Below are 21,797 nucleotides of genomic sequence, written 5' to 3'. Positions count from 1 at the left end.
TTATTCCTATCACTGACATTTTCATAGATTAAACAAGATTTTAAGGTTACATTACATATTGATGTATTTTGTGATCATTGCAGCTTTATGAGACTTCATTTCTAAGGTTCTATTAAAACACATTGACTGCTGACTAGATAATTACTAATTAATTACCATATTTAAAAAGCATGCTAATTATATCTAATGGCCACCTAATCGTTACGCTCTAGGAGCGTTTCTAGCTTCCAATGAGGTTATCTTTCTTATTGTAGGTTTTCAACATTTTTAGCTAAATCATTAAATAAATATACAAATTCATAAAAGCCAAAATTTTCCTCGCAATATGAGGATCATTGACTTTAAAAGCCCATTGATCTGCGTAATATTCGGTACCTAATATAAGTGAATGTAAAACCTGTAATTATTTCTTCGCTTTCGGGCCTTATTCATTGGTGGTGTTTAACATAATCTTTCAGAGCAATTTATCAAAGCAGTGTAAATTATAACTTTAACATATATTATGATACATACAATATGTTCGTTTGTAGTTCAAAAGCTATGTCTAAAATTGATCACTTTCACTTTTAGTTCCTTTCAAACTGTAATTTTGATTTTTAATAACTTGTTTTTACGCATGCCTTAGATGCCATCCATAGAATGAAACCGCATGTGGTTTTATACTGTGTACCATACTAAACTTATGATGTATGTTCATGGAAATAATATATTTTCATATATTATGAACGTGTATGTATCCGGTATATAAACGGATATGGTCAGACTCTTATATACATAATGAAAATGTTTCCATGAACATAAATCATAAGTTAAGAAATGACATACGGTACAAAACCACAAATGGTTTCAGTCAATAGCCTCTTAGATTGAATGTGTTGGACGCACTCTGTCAATTGTCTACATTTGTACATCAGATAGTTTTTAATATTTCGCAGGAAGCAGTGTTGTCATCTTTTTATATGCAAATTTATATTACAAGGATCAAAAATTGTATTTCTGTATAATTTACTATTCTATATTTTTCACGGAATTATTCTTTTGGCAACCCTGACGTGATGTTGAACAGAAATCCAATGCTGGTGGAACTACGTGCGCTAACACTTTCATCACGAAAAATGACCATCTTGAAACTGGTTTGAAGTAAGCCAATGCTCACGCTATCCATATCCTGCGACACGTTCCTCTAGCGAACGAAAAATGTACAACTGTAGACATAGCAGAGCTATTGGTTGTGACCATTTAGAAGGCTCACCTATGAAATGACAAAAGCAGACATTCATTAACCTAAAGAAATGTCAGTGATAAAAAAATAATCCATTTCATACATTTCGTTGACTTACGAAATCGGGAACATAGTGTCAATGTAACTCAGAAAAACAATACAATACTGTGTAATTCTTATTCACGAAAATATATTTGAAAATAAAATTATTACGCTTTTTTTGCTGTATTCGTTGGCACTTTTGTGCTTTGTCCAATTTTAGAAGTCTCAAACTTTTGCTGCAGGTTAGCTACATTCGACACTTTAGAAGATGCCATAGCTGATTTTGGCCCAACGCTGCCCACTTGATTTTTAGGAATATCACTTTTGATACTGGACGCCTGAGATTTGATAACAGGCTTTTGTTTGTCAGAATTAACCTTGTTTATATTACTAGAAAAAGTTTTTTCACCGTTAATCGGCTTCGCACTAATACCATTGTTCGTTTTACTGCTACTTTCAGTGTTACTATTTTGAATCACTTTCGGTAAAATAGGCCGTGGGGGAACAATTTTTTTCTTGTCATTCAACAGAGCGGGAGGGGGCGGTGCACTTCTCAATGTCGACTTGGGATCGGATTGACCGTTGATGCCCAATCCTGTCTTAGAATTCTGTTTTATCAGCGGTTTAGAAGGTGCAACTCCTGATTGTTTCGGTAACTGTCCAAATGTTGACTTATTCGCTACGGGGACCGGTTGCAGAGTAGGCTTTAAAACGACGCCTTGATTGACTGTGGACGGTTTCGCTACAGAGTTGGGAACACCATTTTGACTATTACCGCTGACGACATCAGGTGATTTTAAAGTATTGGCTGTCGGAGCGCAACTCGACACTAAATCTGGACTATTGATATTTAACTGTGGCCCGGTGGCGGATTTGGTGCTCTTCGACACGTCTTTGATTGGGCCGGTCTGTCCCCCTGATGAAGCTTGAAGACTTCTCTGGACTTGAGTGATGTTTTTCAAATACGGCGGAGTTGGCTGACGACTCAAACTGGGAGGGGTGCCTCTATTTTGCAAACTGTCCGGGGTCACCTGTCTTGTAAGCGTGGGAACTTTCGTATTCGAAGGTGGCAAAATTACTTTATCCGAAGACTTCCCGTCTGTCACCACGGGGGCGGAATTCGAGCTTTTATCTTTAGCATAACTAGAGGCAAACGGTCCTAAAGATCTATGCAATGCAGAACTGAAGGGTTTGTATGCCTCTAATGCCGGTTTAGGTTTCGACACCTCTACATCTGGCTGTTTCGTTGATGGCGCGTTGTTTCTGTCGCTCAATTTATCAGGGTTTGTTGCATTAATGCTGACGATTCCTGACTTGGGGGGAATTTTTCCAACCGGTACGTTAACAGCTGAAGGGTTCAAGTATCCACTGCTGGTGGTGGACGCTGCACTAGATGTAGGGTAATGAGAAGTGTTGGCGTAAGTTCCCGACATGTCTTCTCCAAAGTCGGCCTCATCGTCAGACATGACACCCCCATTTTTTTCCGCTCTCGATTCTTTTTCTTTTTTCTTTCGGGCAAGGGTAGAAGTAGAATATATGGAGTCTAAGTTTCTGTTTTGGATCTCGGAGACGATCTCTCCTAGCAAACCGGAGGTGTCAGAGGGGGCGGCCCCAGTTGAACCAAGTGGCCGCTTGGGTAACATAGCGGCTGAGGGTGGGCTTTCTTCAATGACGGCGTAAATGTTATCGGGGGATGTTTCTTCGTTTATATTAGCCAGAGGAGCGTGAGTCTCCGCCACGCAATCGTCGTACTGGGGGCCGGCGTCCGTGTTGCCAGACTTGATGTCTTTTGCAGGTGTGTTGCGGTACCCGACAGTTCCGAAATTCCTCTTGACGGGCGGTACTTTGTCGGACTTGGTGTCCGGTCGGGGTGGAGGGGGCGAGGTCGGGCGGTTAGTGACGGCGATGGAGGCGGGACGTCGCGCTCCGGCTGTCTGGCGCATGGAGCCAAAAGAAGGGACGTTCGGTTTGATGACCCCACTCGGGGATCTCATGCTTTGCGTTCGACCAACGAATGCAGCGTCATCCTCCGTATCTGAAACTACGGGTGCCGAATCGACATCTGTCAGAAGGATAGGATTGGATATCTGCAAGTTCCTTAGGGTGCCTTTGTCCAGAGTCTTGACGGCTTTCACCTGATGATTGGGGTTTTTAGGCAGAGAGTTGCTCCTCTCCACCGGATTCCTATTCTTGTCCTTATCTGACGAACGGTCCTGTTTTAAAAAGGAAGCAATTCTGTTGAGGGCGCTGCTTTCTTTTGGCTTTTTGAAGACGGGCTCATCAGGAATGATGAAGACGGTATCAGTTGTGGAATTGGGGCTGCTGAGTGGCCTTTTGTGGGAGGAAGCATTGGGCGGTATGGGAGCGGCCCTCAGAGGAACGACAGTGCCGAGACTGGATCCCGAGCTGTTTTTGAGGGGAGATATGAGCTCTTTGGCAGTGCAGGTGGATGCTTCTAAGATGGGGTTGGAGATGACTGGCCGCGATCCGTGATGTCCCGGGTTTAGCGGGGGTAAGGCGGGTGCCATCGAAGTGCTGTTGATGTTTTCGACACCGGCCACCACAGATTTGGGTCTGGTGGCCGCACCAGAGTTGGTTCTCCCGAGGGATGCGCCGCGATTGGAGCCGCTCGCGCTAGTGTTGCTCCGGTGGACTCCGGGAATCTTGATGGCAACAGTGGGGACGGAAGGCGCAGGCGGAGCAGAGCGCTGAGGGAGGCGGTGCAGCCCGTCGGGGGACTGTAGGGGGCCGCCGCCTCGGTTGATCTGCGCTGTGTGGTTCGGACTCCGACCATTTATCGCCTGAGCGAAATTTTTCACAGAATTAGGAGAGGCGAATGTTGAAACTGACGGATTCTGCTCACTATCTACGCCGAAGTTGGAGTTTTGCACCCCAAAGGCGTCCTCCTGTTTGGCGAGGGGGGCGAGCGTGAAGCCTTTGAAGTGCCCGAAGAAGTTGTTGTTGTGTGGCGGCGGGCGATCGGGACGGGAACGGGCTAGCAGGCTGGAGTTCATGTCGTCAGGGGACAGGCGGGGCGAGGCAGGTGAGAGGGTGGCGGGGGCTGAAGCGGCAGGACTGCAAAGACTCAGGCAACCCGTCCCACGAGACAGCCGCCGCTGGATGCCATTCTTCGTCGGAGATTTGGATCTGAAACACCACAATAAATATTACCTGACAAATACTATAAATATTTTACACAGATATATTTCGAGGTTGTGATTTATTCACTTTTTCTGATCCTCAATAATCTCATTAACGATTTCCTTGAGAAACAAAAACCAAGTTTACTTTAATTTATCGGGAATACTCGTTCACAACCTCTAAGTAAATTAAGTTCATAACAATCAGAAAATCAAGCATTTTTTATTTAAATGTAAGTATCTAAACTTTTATTAAACAATTGTTTTTCAAAAATAATATTATTTGCAATGTTCTACAGTTCAATTATTTTGTAGATAGAGTACTTAGTGAATTACTAGATTGTATAGTATTGACGTCTCAATATACTGTAAAACCATACATTCGAATGAAGTTTTTAGCAATAATATACACTAGGTTTACAGTATGTTGTTATTGCTAAAACCATACATGCTATTTATCATGCGAGTATTGACTGAATAACTTGCGATTTAAATTAAATAATAGGACATGGCGTAAATTCACAATTTCCATACAAACTCAACGAAAATAATGTTTTTAGTATTAATACAGGTCAGTGGCTGGCAAGACTGCCTGTTGGATTGATTATTATAACAAAGGAAAAGAATAACAATACACATTTAAACAGTGATCAATGACATGTTACTATATACCCGCAGCAGTGGCAAAGAGTGGAGGTAGGCTGTGTAGATCCTACATAAATAGTGCATACTGAACTTTGTCAGTCATACTTATTTGTTTTTATTAAATAAGAATATAAATTGCAGATGGTATTGGTTAATTTTTAAAATTTAATGAAAACAAGTGAATGACTGACAGAGTTTAGTGTGCACTCTTTATGTCGGATCTCCACAGCCTACCTCCACCACTGGCCTGCAGTATATAGTAACGCAAAATAATGTAAAAATTTCAGAATGAGTTGATATTGAATATAATTTTTGCACAGAAACTGAATTATTTTTTATTTCTTCAAAGTGCAGTGCCAATTATATAATATGTTTATACAAATATAAGTTACAATTACAGACACAATAATTTCATAGTATGTAAAGGTCCCACTAGCAATAGAACAACACAAGAACACTACACAAAATATTTAATCCTGGCCATAAAGAAAATTAAAGATATAAACGGAGGAACCTAATTAGCCCCACATCAATGCAACTAACCCACCCAACCACCTTGTACGAAAAAGCAAGGGCATGGTTATTAATAAAAAAAATGAAGATATTTGAGCTTAATAACTTGTAGAATTATGGAATAAAACTTTGTTTAACATAATATAATGTTTGTTTAAATAATTTTTCTAGTGACGTTAAATAATTGGTTAGTATTGAGTCATCACCACAGATATTAGCAGGGGTTAGTAATAGAAGTAATGAAAATAAACTCACCCAAGTAGATGATGCATATGGTTAATGGGAAAGTACAAGCAACCAACACCGACATATGCTACGGGTAATTCTAAATTATAATACTCAAAAAAACAAAGTTAAAAAATATTGCCAACAAAAATAAAATAAATAATAGTAGATATGTAATAATGTTTTCTAAATTTTCGATATGTATTCAAATTTATTAGAATATTAATTAATCTCACCTAAAAGAGTTAAAACCGTTTTTTCAGATTCTTTTGACATACATACCTAAATAAGTATGTGTACATATTGTTATGTCAACCATTTACCAGAGTTTATTAGATACTAGTCATTTTAGCAGTTACCGGTTTAATTAATAGAAAATTTCCTCAGTCGCGCAAAATCTGAAGTAGTAAAACACAAAATCATATTTCAATGTTACGTAAGAACAAGGAAAATAATATTTAGCCAAGTCTATGAAAAATTTACAGAAATTAAAATTTGTTTAACTTTTCATAATATGATTCAAGCTCTGAATTTATTGTTAAAGATTATGTATAATTTAAATTCTTCATAGAAACACTATAGCGGAAAATAGATTTGCGGAAAACAAGATTTAAGATGTATTAATTACAGCAACACCTTTTATCATGGTTATTATTATTGTAAACCAACTTTTGAGAAATATTGATACTAACGATATTCAAGGCCAGCATCTACCGCTACTTAAATGTCAATCATCTGCTGCCATTTTTGAAAAGTGCAAATAAACATAAAGACGTGTTTCTTCCTAAATTAAAATGTATAAATAATTCCCTGCCTGCGCGGTGTCTGATATACTGACCTGTAGAAAAAATAATAAAAAGTATGTGTGGAAATGGAAAAGAATAATATAAAAGGAATCTGTCAATATTACGTATTCTTATTATATGTGTATATTGATTACTAACAAAGTACTGATAAAAGTTGTACCAGTCTATTTGAAGCAAAGATTTTTTATACAAATGTATTTTTCTGTATACATTTTGCGTAAGAAATGAAAAACACATACAATAAGATTACCTAATATTACGATAAGTATAAAGAAGAATTATTCACGAAAAGATACAGAAGATGTAGAACAAATGTGTAAATTATTTATTGTCTTAAATATTCAAATACCATACAGACACTATTTAGCGAGATCAATAATGCTATAAACACATTACCATCACATCGTGTGATCTCATGTGCTTGCTATACCCATCAAATCATTAATAAAAACTGATAACTGACAAAAATATTATGTCATTTTTAGTGATAAAAAATATGTAAACCTGCTGAAAATTAAAAAAAAATGTTATACATATCACACGTCATGTTGGTGGTGTCGCATGAAGTAACCATAGTGTGTGGTTCTGATATATTAGGGTAGATTTTGCTGACACTTAATTTTCTACTGACAATGTGCCATAGGATGGGAGCATCTGTCTGATAACATTTTAAGTACGAAGTAAAACAATATTATACACTCTGCGATCTTACCGTGAGTTCAGATGATGGTAATGTAATGTGTTTCTAGCATAATAGGTATAACTACATACATACAAATAAATTTTACATAAATATAATTCAATCGCAGAACACAATGAAAAGAAATTCACAAAGAATAGAGAATTCTATTATTCAACTATTTTAAGGAAATATATTAAATTTCTTGTTACCTTATGTAAAATTAGTTTGGAAATTAGTCTCCATACACAGTAAGATTAGTATGTTAATGTCAGTTTTAATAAATTGTTAACACAAAAAGATACTTAGTATACCAATAGTTATACAAAGTGCAAAGTGAAAATCGGTGAACAAACAAGCAAAGAACCAATTTATTGCCGTATAAGAACTAAAAAGTATAGCAATCCTGAAAATCTAAAAATAATAAATGTGCAAAAAGCGGAAATGTGTATTTTTTCAAAATGAGTAAGCGATTATTATTGTATTTAATACTAGCAGACAATATTAATTTTGAGTGCCTTCTAAAACATTAAATTTGGTTTGAAGACAAGAAAGAAATCAAAATTATTTTGTAGTTATATAGAATATAATATTATGTAATCTTATTATAGGAGATATTAAGAGATTATTTAATTTTATTAATTTATAAAATGAATAAAAACCTCATTATCCCGGTTTAAAAACTAACTATGAAAATTAATATTTTGTTATGAAATTTTTATTTGCGTATCACAGGTTAGCGTCCCTGCCCTGGCCAGCGAGTCATTGTAGTTATATAAGAATTTAAAAAATTCTAGGGTCGACGGATTTATAATTTTCTGTGCGCGTACATACGAGGGGACAATTTATTAGGGGGGTGTTGGTTTCCATTGGAAAAGGTGACGTCCGCCTCATCCATATGAGGCGTCAAATTATTACTTAAATTATCTGCGTGACCGGGTTGCAAGCTATTGTCCCCGCTGTGAGGCCGCAGATTAAATACGTTGTTGCCCGAAGACAGTTTGTCACGGAGAGCCTTAACCGACATTGAAGCGCCGTTAGAATTATCTTCTTCCTGAATTTCAGAGCTGGGACAGTAGGTGGATGCCGTGGAACAATCGGATTGATCCGCCTCCGCAAGATTGATGTCCACTTTCAACCCTTTCACATTTCTGGCGAAGACTTTACTCTTGCGAAGGGCGTGATGCACATTTATTATTGGAACCGGTTGTTTCACTTTCGGCACTGCCGACTCTGCGTATTCGTTTCGAGCTTCCGCCTTGGACGCGCGTTTATCTTCCCTGCTGAATATACCGCTGTTACGTAAACTTAAAACTCGTGATTTATATGATGCAAAATTATTAGTGACGTGTTCATTCGTTGTCGAGACTAAGCCGGTCTTTTTGATTTCGATATTGGGTCTCTTTTTTGCGGTGGATATGTCGCTGTCAGGGTCTGTAAGGCTGACTTCGCTCATGTCCCCGTTATCATTGGGCAGCGGCCTACGGCAGCAAGCATTAAAACAAGACACCAATGACATGCAAGAGAATGAGGAAGATGCGTCTTGTGATTTTTTCGGTACGTACAATGTGGAGCCTTTGGGTTTCTTCCAGAACATGATGGAGTTCTGTCTGGAGTAGTAGACGAGGAAGGCGATCAGTAGGATGGATGGCACGATGCCCAGAAAGAAAATCAGCAGCACCTTCATCACCACTTTTTGTGCTGCAAAATTCACCAAATAATTAATATGCAGTAGAAATTACAATGCTCTCCTTTCAATGCACCAACATACAGAGCATTAATTCAATAGTAATCAAATCAAGTGTTGTAATACAAAACGGTTCATATAGGGAGTCCTTTTGTTATTGTCCAGACTATTTGAATGGTAATGATTAGTTTAAACTGAAATGTTAATGTCAGTAATGAGGATAGAGAAAAGAGTGCGGCCTGATAAACAGGATTAACTATTTGTATTACAAAACTCGATAGAGATTCCAGAACATTTTTAGTACCTACCTATTGTTGAATTGACAACAGAAATGTTAATTTTTTTTTTTGTTGGCACCCCACAAAACAATGTTTATAAATAAAATGAAAATAGCGGGTTCAGGCTGATGCTCTTGCTTTGGTTATATTCCAACATACTGTTTTTAATGATTATTACATAATTAATTTTTCATCTAAAAAACGATAATTCACTTAGGCTTGTTTTTAACAGTAACACAAGCGTTTTTACCTCAGTGTGGCCATGGTAAATAAATCTCAAATCAGTATGAATATGCTACAAATGAACGTGCAATGCGAATAACTTGTAGCCAATGCAACTATTAGCCTTAGTAACTGTATTATCAGTATCACTTTCACATATTAAGGCTCCATTCCATCTTCATAGAAGAGGATTAGTCTTTAACATCTTTGGAATAGACTGACGATCATCATAGCAAAGAACTCAATTAAATTAAATCAATGTTAATTTTATGAGGTGATTATTACATATTAGTAAATAACAAACCATTAGGATCAGAAGCGGGTCCTGAATCCAAACTGCCACCCGGTCCAGGACTATCGCAGAGTGGAGGAGCGAAGCCGTATTCACAATGACAATGTCCTGAAATTAAATCAGTAATTTATTGATTCTATTTTTAAAAGAATAACAGATGGAAAATACATTTACTCATTATGCAATAACATGTATGTGTGTATCCAGCAACAATAATTATTGATAAAATAACTTATACCTCATTCTAAACAACACCAGAAACTACCCATTTGAAAAATATTTGCACTGCATGGGACCTGACCTGTAACTATCGGATTACAAGCGCTGTGCTTTATCAAATTAAGCTATCGATGTAATCATTAATGATTATTAACAATAATTGTCTGACACGATATATACACGTTACATTCAATACTGATGATATTGGCAACCATATTTTTTGTATTTTTAATCAACAAACAAAGAGAAATATTAACGGCCCACGTGCTCGTCGTAGGTAAAAATTGAGTTTTTATTGTATTTTCAAACCATGATCCTGGACACTCCTTAAACGTTGTAGATAATCTATTTATATAATTTTGAAGCCTTATTATCCTTTATAGTTATTTTAAACATTTGATGACTGCATAAAGTATTTTTGTTACATAAAATAGTATTCTTTTAAACCTCTCGCTCTAATGTTTTAGAATATAGTCATATTACGGTACATAACTGTGCAGTGGTGTTAAGATTTTTTACATTTATTAATTTTTAAACGCATTTATGAAACCATTAGTATAATTTATTACGAGATAATTTTTGTAAAATATTCACGATAAAAAATTATATTGATAATCTCTGTGATCCCAAATTTGACAAGAATTAGGCATTTTATTATTCAAAAAATCAGCAAGATTAACACATTTGAAGATGAATCTAAAGATATTTATTATAAGCTATGTCTTTGACCATTAATATTCTATTTAACAGTTTACGCACCTAATAGTTTTTCAATCACTAAAAAACAATATAACATATTATATCGCGAACTCGTATCGTTACAAACGCGTCAGTCAAATGTCTTCGACGCACATGCACTAAGAAGCGATAAGACACTATATACCCGGCAAGTTTGAATTGGCTCGATGACTGATATTTTTTTTATCCAAGACACGCTCCCGAAAAATATTTATTTAAATTAGATAGAACAAAATTTTAGGCTATCCATTGACAGATGTCAAGAGAAGGATGATTTCTGAATAAATTAAATCAATATTAGAATTTTTCACGCCTGGCCGAAAGCAGTACTAGGCAAACGAAAATCGAAATGAATTTAGTCAGCTGACGCGCGGATGACTTGCGCGTATAGGCTGACTAAAGTCAGTTGCCGCGTTAGAAAGGTTAAAACCAATATACACAACTATTGGTGAGTCTCTAAACATATCCGAAAAGCGATATCTGACATTATGCAAAACATAAACCATAATTTTAATTATACTATCATTATCAATATCCTGTGTGTATCTTGGCTGCGTCACAAAGAGGTTTCATAGCGTGTTTTTGTTTTGTTTTACAAGTAACAATCTATCAGATCCATGCTCTGGATCTAAGCCACATGTGAATTTTGTCGACTCAGGATCCGAGACCCTAAACTTACCAAGTGGATATGATACTACTCAGCACACCGTGGCGGCGTTCAACCTTGATTCATTTGGTGGAAATAATTTTCTAAAAATTTTTCTTATAAGTATGTTTCTGAGGTTATAAATAAAGAATGCTTTCTTAATCGTACCCGGTGGCGAATTTCTATGAAAAAATAAATCTTTATAAATATACATTTTTGGAAATATATTAAAAGTACATCATAAAGACTTGTATTTCGGTTAAGTATTTCACCATGATTCTAAGAGATGTTAGTGTGTGTACAATAAAATTAAATTATTAAAAACAATCGTCCGGGGCTAGTACAATGAATGTGAAGTACGGTATTTATACATGCTCATTTTCTATGGCCAGTCTTGCATGCACGGAATTGTATGGTGCTTATGTCATACATCCAGTTTAAGTATGTTGAGATTACAGTGTCTATAAAATATCGTCTCTGTTCTGGCAGAACACACTAACTGGAGAATACTAGTTTTGAGTAATTTGACTTTGAAGTTGTTAAAATGCTTGAAATGGTCTATCATGTGAGTTTATTGAGTAATCGTAAAAAGGGTGACTTTAAAAATTAAAAAAATGTATTCAGTACAAAAGAACATACCTACTCTATACCGTAGAGATATGATTACCATTGCATCCCAGAGTAAGATGAAACTAAAGACGCTGAAGAAAACTCTACTAACTAGATGGACTATTGATATATCAAAGTGAAGCTGAGAAAAAGGACTGCTAATACCAATGTTTAAAATAACTGCAAGGCATTTTGCTTTGTTTATTTATTAAGAAGGTTTCCAGACGGTAAAGTTTGAAATAAGGAACATTTTGGTATAACTAACTCAATATGTCATTTTTTCGAATTAGTGTCTTCTGCCAGAACAGTGACGATATGTTCTGCCTAGAAGGGGTATGGTAAAATACATACCTATTTACCAGTAAAAGTAAGTGGTCTTTAATAGGAATGTTTACATAATGGTGGATTGATGAATATATCTTTATATTTTTAGGGCGCTTATTGATAATTGTATCTATGTGTTAAACAAATACTTATCGTGAACTAACCTAAAGAGTTACAAACACCGTGCCCTGAACAGTCTGATGGACAGACGGCTCCCAACAGGGGACTGGCCTGAGCGCCGAGGCGAAGGGAAGCCACAGGCATGCACTTCTGGTTCACGCACATCTGAAAATACATTACAGCCAAAAATCTTTAATGGTTCAATGCATCCACTCACTTTACATAGCCAACTAATTACTATAACTGAGGATATTATGAGGAAATGGGAATACTTCGATGTGAATGCAAACTGAGACTGTGGTACAGAAGAAACCGTGGGAAACGTTATGGTTACAATATCCAACACAATAAAACAATGCCCTGAAGCAGCATATTAAAATAAATTACATATACAATGTCACATAAACATTGACGGCGCTTTTGATGCATCTGTTTCCAATATCTGAAAAAAACAGACGCAACAAAAGCAGCAATATTTATATGATGTTCTTTATATTATTTCTATTTATGATGCACAAACATACTGATACATAAAAAATAGCAAGTAAAATAAAATAGATGAAAACATTCTTTAGAGCACACACGCTTACATATTATGTAACTATGTGTGCGCTAGCACGTGCAAAAATAATTCTGGTAAAAATGTTGAATAAGATGGAGTATTTATTGAAAAATAAGTTCATTACTCTGACGCAGGCGGTGTATAACGTAATAGCAGCTGTTAAATGTATGTTTTTTAAAAAAATATTTCTAATAAACGAAATACCTCTATAAAATATAAATGAACTGCATGTAATCATCGTAATATTAATACAAATATATCCCCATCATCTGAAAGATGCTAGAGCCACCACTGATCTACAGTAATAGTCTTCTATATATTAATTATATATTTAATCTGCATCATGCGTGTTTGCTAATCAAAATCTACCTGCTGCCTTTAATTTTTATTTTGCTTGTTTGAGGGTTTTTCATCACAGATCAGTGGGGATTCACTCTCCGTGAAATTCTCATGCACCGTGCAAAAAAAAATATTCACTTAAATACTAACCTTTCCATCTCCACATTTGGCTCCGTCGGGCACAAGTCCAGGATCGATTTGATTGAGACCAAGATCGACAATGGCAGTTCGGCAAGCAATTATGGCTCCGTTGTTGTTGATGAATGAATGGGATAGTATGGCGACACTCTCCATTCCAAACTCCAGTCTCTCGTTGAGGTGAGTGCAGTGAAGCATACCGCAGAACACATTCTCTCCTTGGCAACGGCTGAAGTTTTGCTTCAAACGGTTGTAGCCGCAGTTTCCATGCCTAAATATTGCACATTTATAATTATTAGATAATTTCGTTATTACACTCAATGCAATTTAATGTATATATATTCAATGAAAGTGATTGCCTGTGAAATATAGGTAAAATGGATTATATCGTTTGAAGACAACAGCCATTGAAGTATATGAATCTCCCATTATGACCAAACATCAGCGCATTGAATTAAGGTGACGCATCAGTGAAACGCCAAATAATGTTCAACTGTACGCGCGACGAAAATTTGTACTTGCTTCACATTCATTGAGAGAACGTGGAGTCGGACGCACGTCACTTTGCTGCGTGATGGCGACGGGCCAATTAACTCTAAAATCGTGTAAAGATGACTAAAAACTTTACCCATTTACTTTAAAAAGCAAACATGTCAATGAATATATTATTATTGATACTAATAGAATAATAAACAGAACATAAAATGGACGTATGTTGGATTTATATGAGAAATAATATTTCGTTTGACAGGCGTCATTTTCACCCGCGACCCGCAATCCGCACATCGCCTAGCAACGATCTTTTTAGACCGTGCCTCAACTAATGCATGGCCTTAATATCATTTGGAATTATTTCAATTTTCGAATATCCTGCAGCGGCTTTGGGAATCAATCTTCTGCTGCCCTGGTGCACCGTGATGCACACTATGAAAACCTCTGTGCAGTAATATGATATTCACCTAGATCCTTTTTTGTTCATCTCATAGCACTGGTCATCACTGCTTTTTCCGGTTGGTCCCCACAGTAAACGGCATTGATCAGATTTTGTTCTACATGAGCCGTGGTAACAGAATGCCTAAAAAATCAAATAGATACATATATGTATTAGTAGGCATGAGAAAACTAACACAAGCAATAATTTCATCATATTTATATTTACGTTTTATGTAATAAACTGGTATGAAATATGAGAAAATATAATAAATAGAACCTGTAGGTGTTTGTAAACATTCATAGTGCATTTTACTTGTAGTCTTTACCACGAAAGAATGTAGGTTCCTACATACTGTATTTAATTTTTGTAGTTTAAAGTTGATTCGAACATACCTTCCCATCATCGCATGTTTCAGTGTCCATTTTAAAGACATCTTCAGGACAGAATTCAGACTGCCCCGTGCAGAACTCGGGTAAATCGCACTCGTGGTCGGCGCTTCGACATTTTTTGCCAGCATTCGATGGGCGACAAGTCTATAAGAGATGACAATTAATCATAAGAACACATTCGAGCTCAAGGAATAACTTACATATTAGATTTTGAATATGCACATTAAACATATGTGTGTAGAGGATGTGGATCGCAAACTCTATTACCGAATCTGCCATTTGCACATTGTTCTTTTTGTTTATGTTTGATACAGAGCAAGGGCATAATGGATTGGCTAGCTGGTTGTAGTACCTGAAGATCGCAGCACTCTCCAGTGGCACAAGTGGCATTGGGGTAGAGCATGCAGGTATTGGGGTTACAGCAGCTATTGCTGTTGCAGGATCCTGGCATGCCGCAATCGCACTGTTCTCCTGACTCCACAAAGCCGTTGCCACATACAGGCGAGTCAAACAACCGCACTGGCTTATTTCTGCAACACAACAAATTATTTTTATCAACCATTGAACGGTCAGTTGATCATAGAACTGCAAAGTGTAAATTATGTGGGAAAGGATTATTCAAGTGTGGCAGCACCATTCCAATCATATAGTAACCATCGACAATGAAAAATAATGATTACAAAAAAATACTGTTCAATCAATATTTTTGGCGGCAGCATTGAATGATTGCAGTGATATATTTTTAAAAGGTGCAAATAGTTCTCTGATAACTAATTATAGTTATACCATTACATATTATCATAATTCTGCAGCTCAGATGACATCTAATATATCTCATCCCGTAGAAAATATATTACATAATGCTAGTTTTAATAAAGCTACAATATGGCTAAATTACATGTGCAGACCAACCGACTTCCACAGACCAAATTCTTGAGAAACAAATCCGTGTATGGCGTGAATATGTTGATAAGTCTAAAAACATCCCTTCAAAAATAGAAACAACATTCTCAGGGCAGTTATTATTTGTAAGGTTGGTTTTCTGTGGTAAATCAGGAATGTTTTTAAATTTTAGTTTGTTGATAATTTACTAAAATTTAAAAACATCCAAAAACATGTAATCTAATTTACCACAGAAAGCCAAATGTACAAATGAGAATTGATTTTAGACTTATCAACATATTCACTCCATACACGAAAAGAATTGAAAAATCAGATGGTCTAGGCATGCGCTAACGAATCTGCACAATAAGAGTAATTAGACTGATATTTACTTCCAGTTTTCATGAATCCATACACAAATTCAAGTTTCCAGTGTAATAATTAATAACACAAAAGAGAAACGTAACTGTTGATAAAACTGCAAATAATAATGTATTCGAACCTTAAACAGTAGTCCATGCCGTGTTCAAAAGCAAGCGCGAGATATTCAAGACTACAAGATGACCAATGCGTGGGACTTTGGGAATTACTCGAAGGACTCATTATGCATCTATCTTCAGGGCATGAACACTCTTCCGTGTCATGCTCCATACCTAGGAAACAAAGAAATCGTTTGACTATATTCTTATGTAATTAATGGTGACAAAAAAACTTATTGACTGCCAAATTTTGTGGTTTATAATTATTAAACAGATGAAAAAAACTTTTGGATGGGATGTTATTGTGTAGTAATTTAATTTTGAATCGTACCAAAATTGTGGCCCATTTCGTGAGCAACAGTGGTAGCCACAAGTCCAATAACATTGGAGTGATCCATGGCCACCCCACCTGAGAATTCATAAGTGCAGATGGGTCCTTTTAGCGCCTTCCCAACAACACCGCCAACAAATTGTTCTCGGCTGAAATAATACAGTCAATGGTGATTCATCAATATGAATATATTGTGAAAAACTCATGATTAAAGAATTGGTTTCTATTTATTATTAACAATTTTTATTTATGTACTTAGGTACCTACATGCAAGATTTTCAAAATAATTACAGTATCGTATGGTACATTAAAGTCCCTAAAAACAATTAGCAGATGATATTTTTAGTTAATTACAGGCTGGCGGTAATATAAACATACAATTCAAAGTAAAAGTCTGTGATTGCAGGGTAAAAGTTCTTAAGTGCTAAAATTAAGATTTTAATGCCAGGGTGTTTAAAAAAAAAATTTTGCTCTTTTTTGTGATTTTGTCACATGTAAGCAAAATAAATAGATATTTTATTTGTAGAAATAGCTTAAATTTAGAAAAAACTTAAAATTATATACATTAACACAGTCACTGCTGAACAGTTAATACTTTGGACGCTGAAGACGCACATGCGCGTAATGACCAGGCGGCCGATCGATGTAATTAACGTGCATTTTAAAGGTGCTAATTAAAAAGTCATTATCTACTCAGCAGCGAATGCGTTAATTACCACAACTCGGTTAGTGCTCAAGACACGCATGGTGTGTAGCAATTAGCATGTTAATTAAATGTGGTAATTAACTGGTCAGCAGTGAATGTATATGTATCTAATGGCCACACGCCAGGCGTGTTTTGAGCACTGACTAACGTTGATCATTACAATATCAAAAACTTAATTATACATAAGTAATGTAAAAGAAATAAAAAAAAGATACACCAATTAACTTCTAAGCAAGAGTTTTTTGAAAAATGTGATTTATTTCAAAACCGATTATCCCGGCTGAAACAAAACTGATTTAAGCACTTTTGAAACCACAGAATTATTAAATTTGATGTCAGACATTATTAGTAGCGTAATATCGTTGTATCAGAGATAAAAGTCATCTTAATGCACTTATGCAATAGTTTATTATTGCACTTGTCTCTGATTCGACGATATGAATTATAAGATATATACATTATTTATATGTGTAGCAAAACTGCTCTCATCGTAGTGGGCCGGACAAGTCACTCGCCTATTTGAAAATTGCTAGTCAAATACCGTAATTCACTATTGCTCAGTGAGGTTTTAATTTTTTGCTATGCTCGTGGAAACTTCCTTATAAATAAATATATTGACCAATTTCAATTTCAGCTCACCTGCATTATAGCAGTATAAAATCTCATTGCCGGAAAACCACTCCATACTAATCAGTCGGCATATGTTAATGGATGTGTGCCATTTAATACCAATATGCTGATAATTGAACCGCGGTAAATGTTTTAGGAACTATCAAAAGTAGTGTTTTCATCAAATCTATGTAAATGGAGCTAAAAACCTCTCCTATATCGTAAATCAATGTTATTACTCAATAGATTGTGTTTAATTAAGTTTAACAAAGTTATATTGTAGCCAAAAGTAAGGAGTGATGGGGAGGCTTTCATGTACCAGTGGATGGAACCTGGCAGATGCCAATAATATAAAGTGAATTTCATTGCAGTCACAAAGACTAACCTCCAAAAGACTAACCATAATAATTGCTTGCAGTCAAATTTGAAACCTACAAAAAGTTTCCTAAAATCGTCTTCGAAAGTTAATAATAACTAAGACGTATAATATAAAAATTGTAGATTTTGAGGCTTACGTTAGCAGTTGAGCATTGTCATTGGGATGGTCTTTCACCAATTTTTCCCTTCTGTAGTGAAGGAAGTTGGTGAGCGTCGTGTCTCCATTACTGGATAGAGTTATCTCGTCGTAGGTATTCCACACTACAACTCCTACGAGGGCAATGAATATATTCAACGGTGCATACAGCTATGGACAAAAACAACACACAAATATAATTACAAACCAAAGAATTTTGACTTTAGATAGGAAGCAGTCTTATACGCATTCCGTATTATATAATTCGACGACAGATAGATGTTCGATTCGAACGATTGTACGTATGGTTGTATTGGTAACCATTTATTTCCTTCTTCTATTGGTAGCCCGCATTCTGATTCTTTGTTTTTTGCCTTGTTTGCCAAGTCTTTTGCTTTGTTTACATAACCTGCATATGCATTTTTCAGTATTTTATGTCATTTATCATAAAAATAATGATCAATGTATTGCTTTTTGCTCCTTACAAAAAATTGACATGGGGATATTATCTTAGGTATTTATATCAAAGTCTTATATTCAAATGTATGCGAATATAATTAATTATACACCATCGTACACTATCCTATACATTTAAGTTTATTAAGAGTTATTTTGGCTATATCTACACATAGAATTCACGTATCATATTGTAATTAACTAATTGGATGAATCTGAAATAATAGTGGAGTGTCATAGTAGAAGTGTGAAGTTCTCTTCAAATGAACCTCCAATGCAAAGTCACTTATAGCTAACTTAATCAGTGACCAGCGGTTCTTTTTTTACTTTAATTTCATACATTTTCATACATTAATATTTCCTATACATGGCATTATTTTATCACATAATAAGCAATTCTATTGAAATGATAATATTATCCATTCCTATTTAAAAAAAAAAATGATACATTTCCTATCATACACACTTGAAACTAATAATCAGGAACTTATTCAAGAATAATAATTAATTACACTAAAATAAAAGAAATTAATTGATTGATTGAAAATCTAAATAATAGATGAATGTTGATTTTTGAATTTAAAACATAATAACAATATTGTAGACTTACGGAGTTGATAATGTTAGCAATATCCTTGCAGTGTTTGTGAACCTCGGACAGACTTTCGCCGAGTTCTTTAAACTCTTTATTATCCACTACTAACACAAGTTCTACGTATCGGGACATTTTGTTTGCGTTGTATGGTCCTCGGATTTCAGGTTCACTGGATGATCTCTTGTACTAGAAATAAGATAATGCATACAAATGACTTAGTGTTTCTGTATAAACCTGATTTTATACGGGAGTAGGCGCAAATAAAAAAACAATGCTAATATTTTCGATATTTCTTGCACAGTTTCTGAAAACTTTAAGGTGACGCATCAGTGAAACGCCAAATAATTTTCAACTGTACGGGCGACGAAATTTTGGACTCGCTGCCATTCACTGAGAGAAAGTTGACCCAGGAACACGTCACTTTGCTGCGTGATGGCGACGGGTCAATTAATTCTAAAATCGTGTAAAGATGACTAAAAACGTTACTCATTTACTTTAAAAAGAAAACATGTCAATGAATATATTATTATTGTTACTAATAGAACAATAAACAGAACATAAAATGGACGTATGTTGGATTTATATGACAATTAATATTTCGTTTGACAGGCGTCATTTTCACCCGCCACCCGCGCATCGCCTAGCGACGATCTTTTTAGACCGTGCCTCAACTAATGCATGGCCTTAAGAAGAAATATTCATATTTAATATTTTTACGGCAATGTATAAAATTATGTAGGTATGTATAAGGTAAGTCGGTGATGGGAGAAGAAATGTCCTATGTGGGTCCTGGCCTCCCAGCATCTGCCTCCATCCGGGTCTGTCCAAAACCGCTTCCTACCGGTTTGGAATGCCCAAGGTTTTTAAATTCAACTAGACACAATCCTGCCATATAGTATGAAGTCGACCAGGTCTTCATTTGCCTTCCGGCTTCCCAGATGTTAGTTTCTTTGTCATGCGTGACTCGTCCATCTTGTATACATAGCCCAGCCATTTTGGCGGCCTAATTTGATGGACTGTATAATGTGTGGGCTCCCGTATTTGTATTTTCGTCTTCACCCCAACTTTCATTGATGGTTCGAAGATACCAAGCAGCACGCTCCGCTCAAATGAGCTCAACACTTTTTATATGCTTTTGGTCATGAAACAGGTTTCCGATACATACATGACAATTATTGGTCTTATTAGTGTTTTGTCCAAGATGCATTTCAGGTGTCGATTCAATACTGATGTAAAACATTTACAAACAGTATTTAGTGCATTCTACTATTGGGCATAGTTATTTTAATCAATAGTGTTTCAAATACGAAATGATTTTTATTTCTAACATATTATAGCAGTCTTATCCTGACTTAATATTTCTGTAAAAAGTCAATATACCTAGTGTCAGTTGGATAAATATCAGGCCCATCGAAATTATTAGAATGACTACAAAAAATAGTAGTTATTGTAGTATTATTATAGTACATTAATGTAGTAATTTTTTGTTATTGGCTCTACAATCCAACCTAGATTTTGGCTGTCTTTAAACAGATGTATTTTATGAGAAATGGATGTTAGCCAGTTACTCTACCTATTAGGTCCATGCTTGGGATTGAAAAACAACATGCAATATTTGCCAGAGGCAGGATTCGAACCAGCGACTTCATACACAGACACGTAACCTCTCGTCCATCACGAGCACAGCACAGTGATAATATAGCTTATTATACATTCAGGAAAAACATATTCAGTTATCCCATCTCAGAATTTTTTTTTTCCGACCATGTCCTATCCTAATAGGATCATATGGGCCTCCACAGAGTAGAGGTTTGTATTAACAGATTTTGTTTTTACGAGAAATGGATGTCAGCCACTTGCTCAACCTATTAGGTCCATACCCTGACTCACACACAAATTGAAAAACAAATGTGTACTTGCCAGACCCAGGATTCGAACCTGGGACCCACGGCGTTATAGTCCAACGCTTAAGCCGCGCGGCCACCGTGGGTGTAATCTCACTACAGTAGATAATGAATTTTAATATAGTACCCTTAATATTCTGTTGAATTCTTTATGATTTTTGCTGAGCGTGAAGCCGTCATTGTCATGTTGGTGATCATGATGAGAAGAAATGTTGTGTTTGAGATGCGAACTGTCTCCCGTGTAGCCACAAGTGTGGTTGGTCACCAAGTCTTCGTGGCTGTACAGGAAGTGCGGCATTTCCAAATCATTATCTATATGGAAAAGGAAAAGTAATATATTTATTTCTGTTTTGGTAATAAGATAATTTGATAGGCCTATCTTATAAATCGAGTCTTTAGCTTCATTACAGCTCTCCATCAGTTAGGCCAGTAATGTGAATAATTATTATTATTTAAGTAAAATTTCAAGACAAACGTTAATTGTATCCACAGTTGAGTAGAGGAAAAATTCCACTTTAAAGCCGTGGGCTGTGACTTCGATTCCAGAACTTC

General features: G+C 35.9%; 1 protein-coding gene across 1 annotated transcript in view; it reads right to left on the bottom strand.

The window, feature by feature from the left end:
• Positions 1-347: 347 nt before the first annotated feature.
• LOC147067244 (uncharacterized) overlaps positions 348-21,797 on the bottom strand; it is a 133,822-nt gene continuing 112,372 nt past the window's right edge. Inside the window, exons 5-17 of the mRNA XM_085953788.1 lie at positions 21,373-21,557; positions 19,357-19,527; positions 18,292-18,461; positions 16,462-16,610; positions 16,154-16,304; positions 15,122-15,299; positions 14,773-14,913; positions 14,406-14,521; positions 13,459-13,717; positions 12,452-12,572; positions 9,764-9,859; positions 8,838-8,973; positions 348-4,411 (exon numbers count right to left, since the gene is read on the bottom strand). Of these exons, the coding sequence (XP_085809914.1) occupies positions 1,432-4,411; positions 8,838-8,973; positions 9,764-9,859; positions 12,452-12,572; positions 13,459-13,717; positions 14,406-14,521; positions 14,773-14,913; positions 15,122-15,299; positions 16,154-16,304; positions 16,462-16,610; positions 18,292-18,461; positions 19,357-19,527; positions 21,373-21,557 (4,853 nt within the window). The 3' untranslated portion in view covers positions 348-1,431. The remainder of the gene's footprint in view (positions 4,412-8,837; positions 8,974-9,763; positions 9,860-12,451; positions 12,573-13,458; positions 13,718-14,405; positions 14,522-14,772; positions 14,914-15,121; positions 15,300-16,153; positions 16,305-16,461; positions 16,611-18,291; positions 18,462-19,356; positions 19,528-21,372; positions 21,558-21,797) is intronic.

Source organism: Rhyacophila brunnea, unplaced genomic scaffold (assembly GCF_057557595.1).
Source record: "Rhyacophila brunnea isolate RB1 unplaced genomic scaffold, BYU_Rbru_1.0 scaffold_4, whole genome shotgun sequence".
Lineage (NCBI taxonomy): Eukaryota > Metazoa > Arthropoda > Insecta > Trichoptera > Rhyacophilidae > Rhyacophila > Rhyacophila brunnea.
The sequence above is the reverse complement of the archived record's forward strand: the minus strand, read 5'-3'. Positions and strand labels throughout refer to the sequence as shown.